Here is a 19,284-nt window from a genome sequence, read left to right as displayed (position 1 = left end):
AGTAGCTATCTATCAGCGTCTAGTAACCAGTAGAACATGCAGACAGATCTACAGTAGCTATCTATCAGGGTCTAGTAACCAGTAGAACATCCAGACAGATCTACAGTAGCTATCTATCAGGGTCTAGTAACCAGTAGAACATCCAGACAGATCTACAGTAGCTATCTATCAGAGTCTAGTAACCGGTAGAACATGCAGACAGATCTACAGTAGCTATCTATCAGGGTCTAGTAACTGGTAGAACATGCAGACAGATCTACAGTAGCTATCTATCAGGGTCTAGTAACTGGTAGAACATGCAGACAGATCTACAGTAGCTATCTATCAGGGTCTAGTAACCAGTAGAACATGCAGACAGATCTACAGTAGCTATCTATCAGGGTCTAGTAACTGGTAGAACATGCAGACAGATCTACAGTAGCTATCTATCAGGGTCTAGTAACCAGTAGAACATGCAGACAGATCTACAGTAGCTATCTATCAGGGTCTAGTAACTGGTAGAACATGCAGACAGATCTACAGTAGCTATCTATCAGGGTCTAGTAACCAGTAGAACATGCAGACAGATCTACAGTAGCTATCTATCAGGGTCTAGTAACTGGTAGAACATGCAGACAGATCTACAGTAGCTATCTATCAGGGTCTAGTAACCAGTAGAACATGCAGACAGATCTACAGTAGCTATCTATCAGGGTCTAGTAACTGGTAGAACATGCAGACAGATCTACAGTAGCTATCTATCAGGGTCTAGTAACCAGTAGAACATGCAGACAGATCTACAGTAGCTATCTATCAGGGTCTAGTAACTGGTAGAACATGCAGACAGATCTACAGTAGCTATCTATCAGGGTCTAGTAACCAGTAGAACATGCAGACAGATCTACAGTAGCTATCTATCAGGGTCTAGTAACTGGTAGAACATGCAGACAGATCTACAGTAGCTATCTATCAGGGTCTAGTAACTGGTAGAACATGCAGACAGATCTACAGTAGCTATCTATCAGGGTCTAGTAACTGGTAGAACATGCAGACAGATCTACAGTAGCTATCTATCAGGGTCTAGTAACCAGTAGAACATGCAGACAGATCTACAGTAGCTATCTATCAGGGTCTAGTAACTGGTAGAACATGCAGGTGCTTCCGCTGAGAGACTTATTTTACCTTTGACCACATCTACTATGGGTTGCTGAATAAAGGCTTCAGAGAGAAGAGGAGAAAGAGAAAGAGAGGAATAAAGAGAGACAGAGAGAAGAGAAGACAAACACAGGCAGAGGTGATGTAAGTAGATGAGCAAGGAAAAAGGTCAACTAGATCCCACCGTGTTCCCATTTTAAAGACAAAGTCTTATTTCACCAAGTTCACGCAAAACAGAATGATTCACTACAGGTCGAACAACATGGGTGACAGTTTTACCACACTTGAACACGTCAAAGAGTCCATGCAACCTGAAAAGTGTGTTAACCTCTGAGAAAACAATGACTCTCATATGGGACGCTGTAGGAAATGTCAGACGTTACGCTGTAGAAAAAGCTACAAGCTGTAAACTGTAAACAGCTGAGAGAAATCTGAGAGAAACCACTCTCAAATTCATAGACAACAGCTTTAGAGTGTTGAGTGGAGACAAATAATAACTTCAACACACCCATAATACTTTGTACAATTTGCTTTCACAGTACCTAAAGCTCTATAGAGATATATTAGATTCCTTGACCAAGATGGCCGTCGTGCAATCACCTTGCCGGCATGCCAATGGCCATTCAGTGTTGTATTTCATTCTAGTGTTGCCCGTTGGTTTGGCCGGGGTAGGCCGTCATTCTAAATAAGAATTTGTTCTTAACTGACTTGCTTAGTTAAAGAAAGGTTAAATAAATAAATCAATAACATGTCATTCTACGTAAAGCTCACCTTCATCCATGATAGTGATGGCCTCCTCTGTGATGGTTGGGCCGGAGCCCTTGATGGTCTTAGCGTTGAAGTAGAACTTATAGCGGGTGCTGTATTTGAGGTCGGCCAGGGTTATGGTGGTCTCATTGGCTGGGAACGTCATCTCCTCAACGGGACCAAGCTCATTGGAGTTGTTGACTGAGAGAGGAGGAGGAGGGGAGAGAGCAAGAGAGAAAGAGAGAGATGCATAAGGATAAAGATATTGAAATGCTTCCTTTGATTTCAAACCAATCCAGTGAGGCACACACACATACACACCCAGAAGGGTTGGAAGCCAGGGTCAGCCACAGATGCAACAATAAAAATGCAGCAAATTGCCCAGCAGACTTACCTGGCTGGTATTTGAGTGTGTAGCCGGTGAGGCGACCATTGTTGTCCTGTGGAGGACCCCACTCCAGCGTCAGAGAGTCCATGTTGGTGTTCTTTATACGCAAGAAGGAAGGAGGACCAGGTACTAAACACACACAGATAAACACATGAATACAATGTCATAACGTGTGGATGCAATTATGCAAAATGACTTATTAACTAAAGAAAACCATCATTCATAGGCACACAACCATACAGTAACGTACAGACAAAACCATTCTAACCTGATATGGTCAGCATTGTTTCCAGCCCATAGTCAGCCCCTTCCTACAGTATAGCACAATGCATGACTATATGTATACGGTAGTGGTGGCTGGTGGAACTTTAAATGGGGAGGACGGGCTCATAGTAATGGCTGGAGCGGAATAGATGGAAGGGTCTCAAATACATGAAACATCTAGTTTCCATGTCTACCATTCCATTTAATCCATTCCATTCATTATTATGAGCCGTCCTCCCCTCACCAGCCTCCTTTGGTATATGGATTAAACACAGAGAATCTATCCAACAACAGTAGGAGTCTGAATGATGCCCCTGTCATGACTGTCCTGATCAGGTCAGGGTACAGGAGACCACCACCCTACAGATTATCTCCCAAACCCCCAACAGAGGAGGAGAGATCTAGGGGTCTGAAGATGTGGGGGTTTTATGACACCTCATGCCCATAATACAGAGAAATTCCTTTGTCCTAACAATGGAGAACTGGCCTCAGAACATTAAACATGCAATAAAGGGACTTTGGAACAATGGTTTCCGTCAGCCACAATGGTGGTTATGACGAAAAGTGGAATATTAAAATGTATGTAACTTTTGTATTTGTTTTTAAAGGTTAAGAGATGACGGTTATTATGAAAACATTGTACCTTTAAGAGTTTTCCCAGTATATGCCTGATGTTTATACATTGTACGCTGTTTGGAAAATATCCAAATCAAACAGAATGTTTTGGTAAAGATGAAATGTGAAGTTAGTGTCTAAAATCGGATTTTTAGCCAAATCTAAGCCTTGCCCCCTGTACTTGGTCCGCCCAGAGAATCGCCCTAAAGGCTGTTACACCCACTTCTGACCCGAGGGTATAAGACAGGAGAGTGAAGAATTAACATAGTAGACTATTGACCCCAAGCTGCAGCCAAGGTCTAACAAAGTCGACGAACCCCAAAACGAAACACAAGGTTGAAGACAAAGAAATATTTTTCTACACGAGCTACGGACGAGTAGCTGTGTCTAAGCGGGTGAATTCAAGCCGAACCACCCAGCCTCCACTCTCCATTGAATCGTGGTATCGACACCATTCGAGCCGAAGCTGTGAGCTCTGAGCTACAGAGCTGTCTGTCCTCAGAAGACCCCTTTCCGATCAAGGGTGAGGATCAGACCACTTAGCCAAGAAGGACACTGACATCGTGAGGACAACCAGAGAGTTGCGCCGGAGAACTGCGTCATTTAGAAGCCTAAACGACCCACGCGGAGCTTCCCACCTGAGAACTACAACACGTAATTACACCATTATATTCTGACCCATAAGAGCGGCAGTTCGGGGCAAGGCTAGTTAAATAAGCATGGCTGACAAATGAACCCAAATGTATATTTCTCTCGTGTACTTCCTTTATTTCTCTCTCTTTAAAATCCCCATTTTGGGTAACAAGCGCCATAGTGTGTTGGCCCGTTATACTAAGTCCTAATCAATAGCTAGACTGTGTTTTGTGTATGTGCATTTTTATCATCATTTTAGCTTGCTAGTAAATAAATAATCAACTAAGATTGGTGTGGTAAATTCAGTGGTAAAGCCCGGGTCCGTGCAGATTCCCGGATTATACGACGTTCAGATTATGATACTGTAGAGGAAATTGATTAATTTAGCGACTGTTGTAATCGATATTCTGATATCCTTTGAGTTAATTTGGGAAATAGAAACTCAATCAAAACAATGTTCCCATGGTGCCCCAGGTTAATGAGTTAATAATTGCTTGATTCATTGCTTAATTCATTTAATCACGTAATTATAAACCGTTAATCATTCGATGAGCAACAGTCGTCACATTAACTAATACAACGTCACGACACCCCTTACCTCCCTCTGGGGTCTCAAAGTTGTGGTTGGGGCTGGGGGGCCCCTCTCCCTTGCCGTTGACCACCCTGATGTTCAGTGTATAGAGGCTGTAGGGTTTGAGGCCTGGTAGTCTGCCGTCAGTCCTGTTCCCACTGAAGGCCAACACCTGCTGCTCCTCCTGCTGTGCCTCTGCCTGGTGGAGGCTACGCTCACGCCAGTAGGACACCTGCAGGACCACACACACATCAGACAAACATTCTGGTCTAAATTACCAGATTCTTCCTGGTTCCATGATCGGCAGATTTCCTACTTATTCCCTCCTGATTGCAGGAAGATCTGGGCATTTTGGCAAACATACCAGAATGTTGCCCCCGAACTGTGACACTAACTGATGTATGTATTTAACTATCAATATATTATGGTGATAATAAATCTTTCTCCACATTGTGAGGGATCTCTGGTTGCTGTATATAGTACCTTGTAGCCCTGGAGTCGTCCCCTGACCATGGAGGTGAGGACAGGCTCCCAGTGAACCTCTGCTAGTGTCCCGTTCTGAACCAGCACCTGGACACTCTCTGGGGCTGACATGGGCACTGAGTGACAGACAAAGATTTCAACAGACTATACTCCATACTGGCATCAAATATTTCATGACAACAACCTTCTAATTTGTATTCTAACTAGAAATGATTGGAGCTAGAAGTTACTGGAACTTATGGTGACAGTTTTCAGTTAGAAAATGACCATTCCTCTGTCCATTCACAACCTCCTCACTTACATAGACCTACCCATGTACAGTAGTAGTACTCACAGTCCTCTCTACACACACACACACACATTTAAAAAAATGTTTTAGTCATTTAGCAGACGCTCTTATCCAGAGCGACTTACAGTAGTGAATGCATACATTTCATACATTTTTTTATTTTTTTCCCGTACTGGTCCCCCGTGGAAATCGAACCCACAACCCTGGCGTTGCAAACACCATGCTCTACCAACTGAGCCACACGGGACTACAAACACACAAACACACACACAGAGACACATACTACAATACTCACCATCCTCTCCAGAGTATCCCACCACCGCCTCAGGCGCTGGTCCGTTTCCGTACTCGTTCACCGCCTGAACTTTGACCTCGTAGGGTACGAAAGTGGGCGTGCCTGACACCACATACTTGGAGGCGTTAGCCACGGTCTCAGACGACCAGTCCTCCTCCACATCCTTCTGTCTCCAGTTCACCTTGTACTGTAGTCCTGGCCCGTTGGACTGGAGGCCTGTCAGCTCCTATGGCAGAGATATTACAGGGGAACAGGGGTCTTGGAATCACTGGGATAATAGTGAGATGGTGACACCATGAATAGGGTCAGGAATGCTCACTGTAGGCTGCTGAATAGAGACTAATGATACTGATTACACTTTAGATGGAGCAGATCTTACCTTCCATGAGATGACTAAGTTATTATGTTCAGTACCAACACCTTGGACATCTGTTGGATTCACATCTGGAGCTAACAGAATCACAGACAGATCACAGATCAGACCAAACCTCTTGCCTTTTCTACAGTGTACATCAGAACCTTCTTACTCTATAGTCATCCCTACCTCTCACTCTAACACTTCTGACCATCTCCTCTATAGTCATCCCTACCTCTCACTCTAACACTTCTGTCCATCTTACTCTATAGTCAAACCTACCTCTCACTCTAACACTTCTGACCATGTCCTCTATAGTCGTCCCTACCTCTCACTCTAACACTTCTGACCATCTCCTCTATAGTCATCCCTACCTCTCACTCTAACACTTCTGTCCATCTTACTCTATAGTCAAACCTACCTCTCACTCTAACACTTCTGACCATCTCCTCTATAGGCATCCCTACCTCTCACTCTAACACTTCTGACCATCTTCCTCTATAGTCATCCCTACCTCTAACCTCTACCGTTTTAGAAGACTATTTGCATTTCTTTGACAATAAAGTAAGATCCACAGTATAGTTTTACCTGCAGGGTTGGTCCTGTACTGTCTGGAGGGCTGGCTGGGCTGGCTGTAGCCCACATGGTTCAAGGCCAGAACCCTGAAGGAGTAGTAGGCGTAGGGGGACAGGTCCAGGTGGGCCGTGGTCTTGGTGCCCTCCTCCTCTGTCAGGTTGTGCCACACCCCAGCCTGGTGGAGCAGGTCCTCATACTGGACAAGGAACTCTGGGAGGGGAGACAACATGGAAGAGGGGTTAGAACATGGAGGAGGGGATAGAACATGGAGGAGGGGTTAGAACATGGAGGAGGGGATAGAACATGGAGGAGGGGTTAGAATATGGAGGAGGGGTTAGAACATTGAGGAGGGGTTAGAATATGTAGGAGGGGTTAGAACATGGAGGAGGGGTTAGAACATGGAGGAGGGGTTAGAACATGGAGGAGGGGATAGAAGATGGAGGAGGGGTTAGAACATGGAGGAGGGGTTAGAACATGGAGGAGGGGTTAGAATATGGAGGAGGGGTTAGAACATGGAGGAGGGGTTAGAACATGGAGGAGGGGTTAGAACATGGAGGAGGGGTTAGAACATGGAGGAGGGGTTAGAACATGGAGGAGGGGTTAGAAGATGGAGGAGGGGTTAGAACATGGAGGAGGGGTTAGAACATGGAGGAGGGGTTAGAACATGGAGGAGGGGATAGAACATGGAGGAGGGGTTAGAATATGGAAGAGGGGTTAGAACATGGAGGAGGGGTTAGAATATGGAGGAGGGGTTAGAATATGGAGGAGGGGATAGAACATGGAGGAGGGGTTAGAACATGGAGGAGGGGTTAGAACATGGAGGAGGGGTTAGAACATGGAGGAGGGATTTGAACATGGAGGAGGGGTTAGAACATGGAGGAGGGGTTAGAACATGGAGGAGTGGATAGAACATGGAGGAGGGGTTAGAACATGGAGGAGGGGTTAGAACATTGAGGAGGGGTTAGAACATTGAGGAGGGGTTAGAACATGGAGGAGGGGTTAGAACATGGAGGAGGGGTTAGAACATTGAGGAGGGGTTAGAACATGGAGGAGGGGTTAGAACATTGAGGAGGGGTTAGAACATGGAGGAGGGGTTAGAATATGGAGGAGGGGTTAGAATATGGAGGAGGGGTTAGAACATGGAGGAGGGGTTAGAACATGGAGGAGGGGTTAGAACATGGAGGAGGGAAATGGATTGGATCTTGGGTTGGGTTAGGGTGTTGTGTTCATTATAATACAGTATTCTGTGTAGGGCTGTTGTGTTCATTATAATACAGTACTCTGTGTAGGGCTGTTGTGTTCATTATAATACAGTACTCTGTGTAGGGCTGTTGTGTTCATTATAATACAGTACTCTGTGTAGGGCTGTTGTGTTCATTATAATACAGTACTCTGTGTAGGGCTGTTGTGTTCATTACAATACAGTACTCTGTGTAGGGCTGTTGTGTTCATTATAATACAGTACTCTGTGTAGGGCTGTTGTGTTCATTATAATACAGTACTCTGTGTGGGGCTGTTGTGTTCATTATAATACAGTACTCTGTGTAGGGCTGTTGTGTTCATTATAATACAGTACTCTGTGTGGGGCTGTTGTGTTCGTCCCCAGGTATCCAGGTGAGCTGGACGCTCCTCTCTCTCTGGTCAGTCAGCTCCAGGTCTGTAGGGGGGTCTGGTTCCTCTGGAGAGGAAAACACAGTGTCAGTACCACTCACTGCAACAACAAGGTCACCTGATGCTTTGGGGGGTGGGAGTCAGCATGCCTTGTTTGATAAACGGAGTAACTGAGCGTGAGTCCAAAATGAGCAGGATCCAACTCCAACCCAAAACACAGTAGTCAGATGGACATAGTTACTACTACTACTAATAATACTCATCACACTACTGAATCAATCTAATGATACACCAGACACTTCAAACACACACAGACTGGTTCTCTCTGGTCACGGACGGTAATATGCCACTGCAGTAGCATCACGTCAGAGCCATAGCATGCTAACAAAACGGACAGGACTGCTACAGTAAGGGTGAAGGTCAGCTCTCACACACTCAGGACTGAGGGAGAGGAGTGGATGAGGAATGATGATGATGATGCTAATATGGCCAACAGGACTAGCGTTGTTTACCGTAGACAATAGCAGGAGTTGGAGTAGCCTCTGAGAGAGCAAGGACAGGAGTCAGATAGGAGTGAGAGGTTAGTGACAACACACTGGTCTCAGAGAGAGGAAGAATAGGACTACACAGCAACAGGAAGGTTATGAAACACTGGTGTTACTATAGTCAATCATCAATATTACAACACTAGTATTGGTTATGAAATATTACAACACTAGTATTGGTTATGAAATACTAGTGTTACTATAGTCAATCATCAATATTACAACACTAGTATTGGTTATGAAATACTAGTGTTACTATAGTCAATCATCAATATTACAACACTAGTAGTACAACTCTGTGAGCATTAGATCAGACTACAAAGTATTGAAATAAAGATGTTAACAGACTATTCAGAACATGTACATGCGTGTCTACCACAGAGATGAAACATATCAAATGGTCATTAGAGTAACTAGAGGACATAGAATATAGGTAGCTGATAGAACGAGGAAAGGATACAATGTGTTGTATATCCTAAGATCAGTTAGCTAAACATCATGTGGAGTATAAAGGTAAACCCACCAACGACGGTGAGCATGGCGCTAGCTGAGTCCTGGTCCAGGGTGGTGTTCATGACACAGGTGTAGGTTCCCTCGTCCTCCTCTGTCACGTCGTTGATGGTCAGACTGTCAGTGTCCACCAAGAACCTAACAAAACACCACCACACACAGTCAGACAATCATGCTTACAGTAACCTCCTCATCCAATCATACATTTAACAAATACATTATTTTTTCAGGCTTTTGCTCCAGCCCTGCTGTAACACACCTAATGCAGGGGCCTGAGGAGGGCCTGAGGAGGGCCTGAGGAGCAGTTTGATTAGTAGAATGAGGTGTGTCAGAATCAGGGAGGACGTTATCTCTCCTGGAGTAGGGTTGACCACCACTGGCCTATAGCAGACCCATATCTATAGAGAGAAGGTGTGTATAGAGGAGATGGTCTACAGTACCTCTCGTCGTCAGGCAGCTCTCCGTTGTCTTTGAGCCAGTTCATGGTGGGGATCAGGGTGGGGTCGTGTTTAACTTTACACTCAAACACTGCCTTCCTGTTCCTCTGGACCACCATGTACTCTGGCTGGGCCAGGATCCTCGTCGGCTCTGAAGGACAATACACACATATATGGTTACACTTCATATGAATACCCTCTTAATAACGCATTATAACATCTATAACTACATTCATAATGCATTATAACATTTATAACTACATTCATAATGCATTATAAGTGTCTATAAATACATTCATAATGCATTATAAGTGTCTATAACTACATTCATAATGCATTATAAGTGTTCATAACTACATTCATAATGCATTATAAGTGTATATAACTACATACATAATGCATTATAAGTGTCTATAACTACATTCATAATGCACCATAAGCGCATTCATAACACCTTATGAGCTATGTGCATAATACACAATAATGCACAACACAGCCATAGGTGATAGATGGTCATAAACATCTATAACTATATTCATAAAGCATTATAACATTACAAATACATCCATAAAGCATTATGTGTCTATAACTATATTCATAAAGCATTATAACATCTATAAATACATTCATAAAGCATTATAACATCTATACATGCACCCATAAAGCATTATACGTGTCTATAACTATATTCATAAAGCATTATAACATCTATAAATACATTCATAAAGCATTATAACATCTATACATGCACCCATAAAGCATTATAAGTGTCTATAACTATATTCATAAAGCATTATAACATCTATAAATACATCCATAAAGCATTATAACATTTATACATACATCCATAAAGCCTTACAACATCTATAAATACATTCATAATGCATTATAAGTGTCTATAACTACATTCATAAAGCATTAACAGCATTAACATTAATCAGGTTATAAGCAGGCTTGTCTGACCTTTGACCTCCAGGTAGACATGGTTCTCCTTGGTTCCCAGGTTGTTGGAGGCTATACAGGTGTACTTGCCACTGTTCAGGGACTGGGCTACGTTGATCTCTAAGGTACCATTATTATGGATCACATATGGGTCTTTATTCAGGATACTGGTCTGGCTGTCCTTAAACCTGCAGAGGAAACACATTAGAACACTGGGTCCCTGTGAGACTTCATCAATGTAGTTATTCATCAGCTCAGTTCTTTAGGAGAAGATCATGTAGAACAGTTTGTGACTGTAGGACTTTACAGGACACTGTGTGATATTAATTTAGCAGCCCTCTGTTCACAATCACACTAGCCTCAGTGAACTCCATTAGGAAGTGCAGTGGTGTTACCAGAGTGGAGTAACCAGAGTGGAGTTAACAGAGTGGAGTAAACAGAGTGGTGTTAACAGAGGTGTGTTAACAGAGTGGTGTTACCAGAGTGGAGTAACCAGAGTGGAGTTAACAGAGTGGTGTTAACAGAGGTGTGTTAACAGAGTGGTGTTAACAGAGTGGTGTTAACAGAGTGGTGTTACCAGAGTGGAGTAACCAGAGTGGAGTAACCAGAGTGGAGTTAACAGAGTGGTGTTAACAGAGGTGTGTTACCAGAGTGGAGTAACCAGAGTGGAGTTAACAGAGTGGTGTTAACAGAGGTGTGTTAACAGAGTGGTGTTAACAGAGAGGTGTTAACAGAGTGGTGTTACCAGAGTGGAGTAACCAGAGTGGAGTTAACAGAGTGGTGTTAACAGAGGTGTGTTAACAGAGTGGTGTTAACAGAGAGGTGTTAACAGAGTGGTGTTAACAGAGAGGTGTTAACATAGAGGTGTTAACAGAGAGGTGTTAACAGAGTGGTGTTACCAGAGTGGAGTAACCAGAGTGGAGTTAACAGAGAGGTGTTAACATTAAGGTGTTAACAGAGTGATGTTAACAGAGAGGTGTTACCAGAGAGGTGTTAAGAGTGGTGTTAACAGAGTGGTGTTAACAGAGTGGTGATAACAGAGTGGTGTTACCAGAGGGGAGTTAACAGAGAGGTGTTAACAGAGAGGTGTTACCAGAGAGGTGTTAACAGAGTGGTGTTAACAGAGAGGTGTTAACAGAGAGGTGTTAACAGAGTGGTGATAACAGAGTGGTGTTACCAGAGGGGAGTTAACAGAGAGGTGTTAACAGAGAGGTGTTAACAGAGAGGTGTTAACAGAGAGGCGTTAAGAGAGTGGTGTTAACAGAGTGGTGTTAACAGAGAGGTGTTAACAGAGTGGCGTTAAAGGAGCGGTGTTAACAGAGTGGTGTTAACAGAGTGGTGTTAACAGAGAGGCGTTAACGGAGCGGTGTTAACAGAGAGGTGTTAACAGAGTGGTGTTAACAGAGTGGTGTTAACAGAGAGGCGTTAACAGAGTGGTGTTAACATAGAGGTGTTAACAGAGAGGTGTTAACAGAGTGGCGTTAACGGAGCGGTGTTAACAGAGTGGTGTTAACAGAGTGGTGTTAACATAGAGGTGTTAACAGAGTGGTGTTAACATAGAGGTGATAACAGAGAGGTGTTAACAGAGAGGCGTTAACAGACTGGTGTTAACAGAGTAGTGTTAACAGAGTGGTGTTAACAGAGTAGTGTTAACAGACTGGTGTTAACAGAGTAGTGTTAACAGAGTGGTGTTAACAGAGGTTTGTTAACAGAGTGGTGTTAACAGAGTGGTGTTAACAGAGAGGTGTTAACAGAGTGGTGTTAACAGAGTGGTGTTACCAGAGTGGAGTAACCAGAGTGGAGTTAACAGAGTGGTGTTAACAGAGGTGTGTTAACAGAGTGGTGTTACCAGAGTGGAGTAACCAGAGTGGAGTTAACAGAGTGGTGTTAACAGAGGTGTGTTAACAGAGTGGTGTTAACAGAGAGGTGTTAACAGAGTGGTGTTACCAGAGTGGAGTAACCAGAGTGGAGTTAACAGAGAGGTGTTAACATTAAGGTGTTAACAGAGTGATGTTAACAGAGAGGTGTTACCAGAGAGGTGTTAAGAGTGGTGTTAACAGAGTGGTGATAACAGAGTGGTGTTACCAGAGGGGAGTTAACAGAGAGGTGTTAACAGAGAGGTGTTAACAGAGAGGTGTTAACAGAGAGGCGTTAAGAGAGTGGTGTTAACAGAGTGGTGTTAACAGAGAGGTGTTAACAGAGTGGCGTTAAAGGAGCGGTGTTAACAGAGTGGTGTTAACAGAGTGGTGTTAACAGAGAGGCGTTAACGGAGCGGTGTTAACAGAGAGGTGTTAACAGAGTGGTGTTAACAGAGTGGTGTTAACAGAGAGGTGTTAACAGAGTGGTGTTAACATAGAGGTGTTAACAGAGAGGTGTTAACAGAGTGGCGTTAATGGAGCGGTGTTAACAGAGTGGTGTTAACAGAGTGGTGTTAACATAGAGGTGTTAACAGAGTGGTGTTAACATAGAGGTGATAACAGAGAGGTGTTAACAGAGAGGCGTTAACAGACTGGTGTTAACAGAGTAGTGTTAACAGAGTGGTGTTAACAGAGTAGTGTTAACAGAGTGGTGTTAACAGAGTGGTGTTAACAGAGAGCTGTTAACATAGAGGTGATAACATAGAGGTGTTAACAGAGAGGTGTTAACAGAGTGGAGTTAACAGAGAGGTGTTAACAGAGTGGTGTTAACAGAGAGGTGATACCAGAGAGGTGTTAACATAGAGGTGATAACAAAGTGGGGATAACAGAGGGGTGATAACAGAGTGGTGTTAACAGAGTGGTGTTAACAGAGGTGTGTTAACAGAGAGGCGTTAACAGAGTGGTGTTAACAGAGTAGAGTTAACAGACAGGCGTTAACAGAGTCGTGTTAACAGAGTGGAGTTAACAGAGAGGTGTTAACAGAGTGGTGTTAACAGAGAGGTGTTAACAGAGTGGTGTTAACAGAGAGGTGTTACCAGAGTGGTGTTAACAGAGTGGTGTTACCAGAGTGGTGTTAACAGAGTGGTGTTACCAGAGTGGTGTTACCAGAGTGGTGTTAACAGAGTGGTGTTAACAGAGTGGTGTTAACAGAGTGGTGTTAACAGATAGGTGTTAACAGAGTGGTGTTAACAGTGTGGTGTTAACAGAGTGGTGCTAACAGAGTAGTGTTAACAGAGTAGTGTTAACAGAGTGCCCTTTACAACATCCCTAAGGGGTATCTCTTGTGAGAAAGGTTATTGAGATTGTGGAAAAGCTACTGGGCAACCACTGGAGACGTACTATACCTACTTTAGAAGCAAGATGGCAGACTGACTGACTGGCTTGTGAGACTAGAGTCTGTCTGGCTGGCTGGCTTGTGAGACTAGAGTCTGGCTGACTGGCTTGCAAGACTTAGAGCCAGATGGACTAACCATGTAATGGTTGGTATGGGCGAGCCGAACGAGGCACAGTCCAGGAAGGCAGGATTGTTGGTGATGACCTGGTACACATTGTTGGGGGGAGTCAGCACCCTTGGTGCTTCGGCTGAAAACAGAAACAAATAATATTGATAATGATTACTATACCATAACGTGACATGAGAATGGTGCAGCAAACACAAAATGCTATCATTGGCCAAAGCAATGTTCAAGAGTTGTAAAGCTCAAGAGTTTAGAGTTTTTATTTGTTTATTGACTTAATATTCTGATTCTAAAAGGCAGATTCAATGGTTGTGTTTCCAGTAACTCACCAAGCACATTGACAAAAGCATTAGCCAGCAGGTAGCCAAACTCATTGGAGGCGTTGCACTGGTAGACAGCGCTGGAGCCAGTCTGGACGTCGCTCAGAATCACTGTGTCGTCCTCCACCTTCCGACTCATGTCCTTTGGAGAGTCTATCAAGGGATCACAGGCTAGATATACAGTATGTCACACATTCAATCCTCTGCTCACTCTTCCTCCTGCACATCTGGATGTTCATACTCACTTGAGAGATAACATCGTATAGATGTGTGCTCTGGCCACATAGGGGAGGAATCCTAATTTGATTGGATACTCTACTTGCGCGCAGCACCATATTTTGTGCAAATCCCTCATTGACATCAATGAATGATTTATGCAATAGGATATGAGCTCTGCAGCTGTTCTACCTACTTAAGTGAAACACACAGACTATAAATCTCTCTGGATAACAGCGTTTTCTAAATTACTAAAATGTAAATGTACGCTTCAGTGTGCATTTCTCCAGTTAGGATTCGTTCCATTGAGCCTCAGTCTGGGGTGGAAGTGTACTAGACTCACCTTCCACGGGGACTCCGTTGACGGACCAGACGATTTGGGGCTTGGGGTCTCCACTGACCCTGCAGGTAAGGATGCCCGTCTCCTTCGGGGCCAGGATCAGGTTCCTGGGGGCACTGATCCAGAACGGAGCCGCTGGGGGGGGGGGGGGGGGGGGGGGGGGGGGGGGGGGGGGGGGGAGGGGGGCGGGGAAAGATAGTCAGAGAAAGAGAGAGAGAGGGACAGACCTGTAGAATACCCCTTTTAAAATCGGGAACACTGTAAAGGTACTAGTGTTAGGAACATTACTGTTACGGTAAGACTGTAAAGGTCCTAGTGTTAGGAACATTACTGTTACGGTAAGACTGTAAAGGTCCTAGTGTTAGGAACATTACTGTTACGGTAAGACTGTAAAGGTCCTAGTGTTAGGAACATTACTGTTACGGTAACACTGTAAAGGTCCTAGTGTTAGGAAGATTACTGTTACGGTAACACTGTAAAGGTCCTAGTGTTAGGAAGATTACTGTTACGGTAACACTGTAAAGGTCCTAGTGTTAGGAACATTACTGTTACGGTAACACTGTAAAGGTACTAGTGTTAGGAACATTACTGTTACGGTAAGACTGTAAAGGTACCAGTGTTAGGAACATTACTGTTACGGTAACACTGTAAAGGTCCTAGTGTTAGGAACATTACTGTTACGGTAAGACTGTAAAGGTACCAGTGTTAGGAACATTACTGTTACGGTAACACTGTAAAGGTACTAGTGTTAGGAACATTACTGTTACGGTAAGACTGTAAAGGTACCAGTGTTAGGAACATTACTGTTACGGTAACACTGTAAAGGTCCTAGTGTTAGGAACAATACTGTTACGGTAAGACTGTAAAGGTACCAGTGTTAGGAACATTACTGTTACGGTAACACTGTAAAGGTACTAGTGTTAGGAACAATACTGTTACGGTAACACTGTAAAGGTACTAGTGTTAGGAACATTACTGTTACGGTAACACTGTAAAGGTACTAGTGTTAGGAACATTACTGTTACGGTAACACTGTAAAGGTACTAGTGTTAGGAACATTACTCCACAAATTCCATCTAGCCCAAACTCTTCGTTGTGTCACAGACCTTTGACGTTGACTTTGATGGTGTGATGGGCGGAACCTAGGCTGTTCTTGGCCGTGCAGCGGTAGTCCCCGGCGTCCGCCTCCATCACATCTGCGATCTTCAACGTCTTCTGGAAGTTGTGGAAGGACATCCGGCTGCTAGGAAGATCGCCACTCTCCTTATACCAGGACACCTCCGGAGTCGGGCTAGCAGAAACAACATCAACAAAATAAATCACTTACCAATATCTGTGTATTGTCCACAGTCCAAGAACAGACAGACAGCTAGTCAAATGTTGTCTAGGTAACCAGCCTGATTTTGCAATACCAAACATGTTGTTGTCTTGACAAGGCAACAAAGTAGTATTGCTGAATGTCACATATAAAGATTAAACAAATCAACCTGCCCTTGTGCAAAAACAGAAGTTAAAACCTTGTGCCCAGCAGTCTTGTTCATGCAGTGTTGTGGGCGTACTTACAGTCCTTCAGCGATACACTCTAGCTCCAGAACCCCTCCCCTCAGGGCCATCTGGGTGCTGCTCCGCCCCAGAGGAGCCATGAAGCTGGGTCGCCGCTCCCCCGATGGACTGTCTGGAGAACAGGACAGGAAACACAATCATCTCACCACCAGAACCACACCCTCTTATACCCTGTTCACACTACTGAGCCAAGCCGAGCTGAGCCAAGCTAAATAGTACTTCACTGACCTGGGTGGTGGGTAAATATAGTTGCTGGATTGTGGAAAGGGTATAACTGTCTGTAGCTAGCTGTGACCATTCAGTTCGTAGAGCCAGTAGTCCAGCACCAGCGGCATATAGACTATTAAAGGATAGTAGTAATATCCCGTGCTGTTATGGACTGTGATAGTGGATATATAATGAGTTGACTGTAGCCAGGCAGGCCCTACGTTGACCCTTTCACAGGCTGCTTCCCAAATGGCTCCCTTTTCCCCATAGTGCACTATATAGGACCACTGGTCTAAAGTAGACACACAACACCTGGAGAGACAGGCCGTCCAGTCGTCAATATGTTGCCATGACAACCAAGGGATCTAGGATCTCTCACTTAGTATCCTTCCTCGATATAATCATATGACAGATTTTAGCCTTATGCTAGCTACGGCTGCTATGATTCTGACATGTTTAGCCCTAAGCAAACCCTTACTGAAAGGTCTTGGTAAATCTCTTATGGGTCATTTTACAATGAGACTAGATTGAGTGAGTAGAGCTGGGGGGAATGTGTGGTATACAGCACATTGATGTGAACCGCTGATTGGATGGACAGAACACAGATTGTGTTTAATGATCTTTCCATGCATGCCTTTTTCAGGGTCAGAGACTTACATTAAAAGAACATGGAAAGATCTAGATGAGAGAGGGAGAAAATACTGTATACGGCTCAGGCAAGAGTTTCATCATACTAGTCCTGTATGCTGTGTGCTTCACTTTGGATTTCATCATCTAACTATTGGGTTATGTGTTGAATTTAAACTAGGAGGAGCATCCTTTTTACTATGAATAATGCTAAACTAATGGGAAGCTTATGGTTAACGTTAGTAGATGAATGCCCATTGGTTAACATTAGTAGATGAATGCCCATTGGTTAACATTAGTAGATGAATGCCCATTGGTTTGGAAGGAATATCCATCCAAAGAAAGGAACATCCATTGCAGTAAAGAAAATGGATTTGATTGGTTGCTTTTTCTTGATGGGTTTCCCACAAATGAATCCACCTTTTACCTTTTAGGCATTTGGTTTTCCAAGTGAGAAGGTAAGCTAAGTTAACACAGTACAGGGTAAAGGGAGAGGGTTTGGTTATGGAATGTAATTAACATTGTTTGATGTTATTTTGTTATATTATGTTATCAATGTTCATTTAGTCACACTGGATGAGGTTGGGAGTAGATGATCAGGTCAGGTATATTCCAGGTAGGTTATACTACAGGTGTTGGAGTCAGGTGGGTCAGGTATATTCCAGGTAGGTTATACTACAGGTGTTGGAGTCAGGTGGGTCAGGTATATTCCAGGTAGGTTATACTACAGGTGTTGGAGTCAGGTAGGTTATACTACAGGTGTTGGAGTCAGGTGGGTCAGGTATATTCCAGGTAGGTTATACTACAGGTGTTGGAGTCAGGTGGGTCAGGTATATTCCATATAGGTTATACTACAGGTGTTGGAGTCAGGTGGGTCAGGTATATTCCAGGTAGGTTATACTACAGGTGTTGGAGTCAGGTGGGTCAGGTATATTCCATATAGGTTATACTACAGGTGTTGGAGTCAGGTGGGTCAGGTATATTCCAGGTAGGTTATACTACAGGTGTTGGAGTCAGGTGGGTCAGGTATATTCCAGGTAGGTTATACTACAGGTGTTGGAGTCAGGTGGGTCAGGTATATTCCAGGTAGGTTATACTACAGGTGTTGGAGTCAGGTGGGTCAGGTATATTCCAGGTAGGTTATACTACAGGTGTTGGAGTCAGGTGGGTCAGGTATATTCCAGGTAGGTTATACTACAGGTGTTGGAGTCAGGTGGGTCAGGTATATTCCAGGTAGGTTATACTACAGGTGTTGGAGTCAGGTGGGTCAGGTATATTCCAGGTAGGTTATACTACAGGTGTTGAAGTCAGGTGGGTCAGGTATATTCCATATAGGTTATACTACAGGTGTTGGAGTCAGGTGGGTCAGGTATATTCCAGGTAGGTTATACTACAGGTGTTGGAGTCAGGTGGGTCAGGTATATTCCAGGTAGGTTATACTACAGGTGTTGGAGTCAGGTGGGTTAGGTATATTCCAGGTAGGTTATACTACAGGTGTTGGAGTCAGGTGGGTCAGGTATATTCCAGGTAGGTTATACTACAGGTGTTGGAGTCAGGTGGGTCAGGTATATTCCAGGTAGGTTATACTACAGGTGTTGGAGTCAGGTGGGTTAGGTATATTCCAGGTAGGTTATACTACAGGTGTTGGAGTCAGGTGGGTCAGGTATATTCCAGGTAGGTTATACTACAGGTGTTGGAGTCAGGTGGGTCAGGTATATTCCAGGTAGGTTATACTACAGGTGTTGGAGTCAGGTGGGTCAGGTATATTCCAGGTAGGTTATACTACAGGTGTTGGAGTCAGGTGGGTCAGGTATATTCCAGGTAGGTTATACTACAGGTGTAGGAGTCAGGTGGGTCAGGTATATTCCAGGTAGGTTAGAACAAAAGGAGGAGTTGGGATGGGGCTGGGTTCACTTTGGGGTAAGGGGGTAAACCAGCACTCACCAACAAATAAATTGTTCGTATAATTGTACATAGCTGCCACAGTTTCATTGATTGCATCCACTGTAAAAATCAATCAGAACATCATGAGCATGCAGTACTACATAGACATCTACAGGGAACAACCATGGGGGAGATTCAGTTTAGAGAAAGGGATATCATCAAACAAATATCATCAAACAACAGCAACATGAAAGGACAGTTAAAATATCCATCACACATTCGAATGATGAGTATTACAAAATATTCTAGAAGATTATCACTATATTAAAAATATTGCAAAACAAGGCAATGTGAAG

The 19,284-nt window shown here is 43.8% G+C and overlaps 1 protein-coding gene across 16 annotated transcripts in view; it reads right to left on the bottom strand.

The window, feature by feature from the left end:
- LOC115188370 (neuronal cell adhesion molecule) overlaps window positions 1-19,284 on the bottom strand; it is a 125,104-nt gene that overhangs the window by 13,025 nt on the left and 92,795 nt on the right. For 6 of the 16 annotated variants that reach the window (XM_029747142.1, XM_029747144.1, XM_029747148.1 and 3 more), the window contains 19 exons: window positions 18,989-19,048; window positions 16,211-16,322; window positions 15,754-15,938; window positions 14,651-14,782; window positions 14,101-14,244; window positions 13,784-13,895; window positions 10,417-10,583; window positions 9,457-9,604; window positions 9,030-9,154; window positions 8,474-8,503; window positions 7,927-8,028; window positions 6,363-6,560; window positions 5,799-5,869; window positions 5,420-5,645; window positions 4,836-4,951; window positions 4,380-4,584; window positions 2,276-2,398; window positions 1,906-2,082; window positions 1,162-1,197 (listed from right to left, as the gene is read on the bottom strand). In XM_029747142.1, the coding sequence (XP_029603002.1) occupies window positions 1,162-1,197; window positions 1,906-2,082; window positions 2,276-2,398; window positions 4,380-4,584; window positions 4,836-4,951; window positions 5,420-5,645; window positions 5,799-5,869; window positions 6,363-6,560; window positions 7,927-8,028; window positions 8,474-8,503; window positions 9,030-9,154; window positions 9,457-9,604; window positions 10,417-10,583; window positions 13,784-13,895; window positions 14,101-14,244; window positions 14,651-14,782; window positions 15,754-15,938; window positions 16,211-16,322; window positions 18,989-19,048 (2,469 nt within the window). The remainder of the gene's footprint in view (window positions 1-1,161; window positions 1,198-1,905; window positions 2,083-2,275; window positions 2,399-4,379; window positions 4,585-4,835; window positions 4,952-5,419; window positions 5,646-5,798; window positions 5,870-6,362; window positions 6,561-7,926; window positions 8,029-8,473; window positions 8,504-9,029; window positions 9,155-9,456; window positions 9,605-10,416; window positions 10,584-13,783; window positions 13,896-14,100; window positions 14,245-14,650; window positions 14,783-15,753; window positions 15,939-16,210; window positions 16,323-18,988; window positions 19,049-19,284) is intronic. The other 10 variants (XM_029747146.1, XM_029747150.1, XM_029747156.1 and 7 more) reach the window with 5 other exon arrangements.

This window comes from Salmo trutta, unplaced genomic scaffold, assembly GCF_901001165.1.
Source record: "Salmo trutta unplaced genomic scaffold, fSalTru1.1, whole genome shotgun sequence".
Taxonomy (NCBI): domain Eukaryota; kingdom Metazoa; phylum Chordata; class Actinopteri; order Salmoniformes; family Salmonidae; genus Salmo; species Salmo trutta.
Note: the sequence above shows the minus strand (reverse complement) of the source record. Positions and strands in the feature narration are given on the sequence as shown.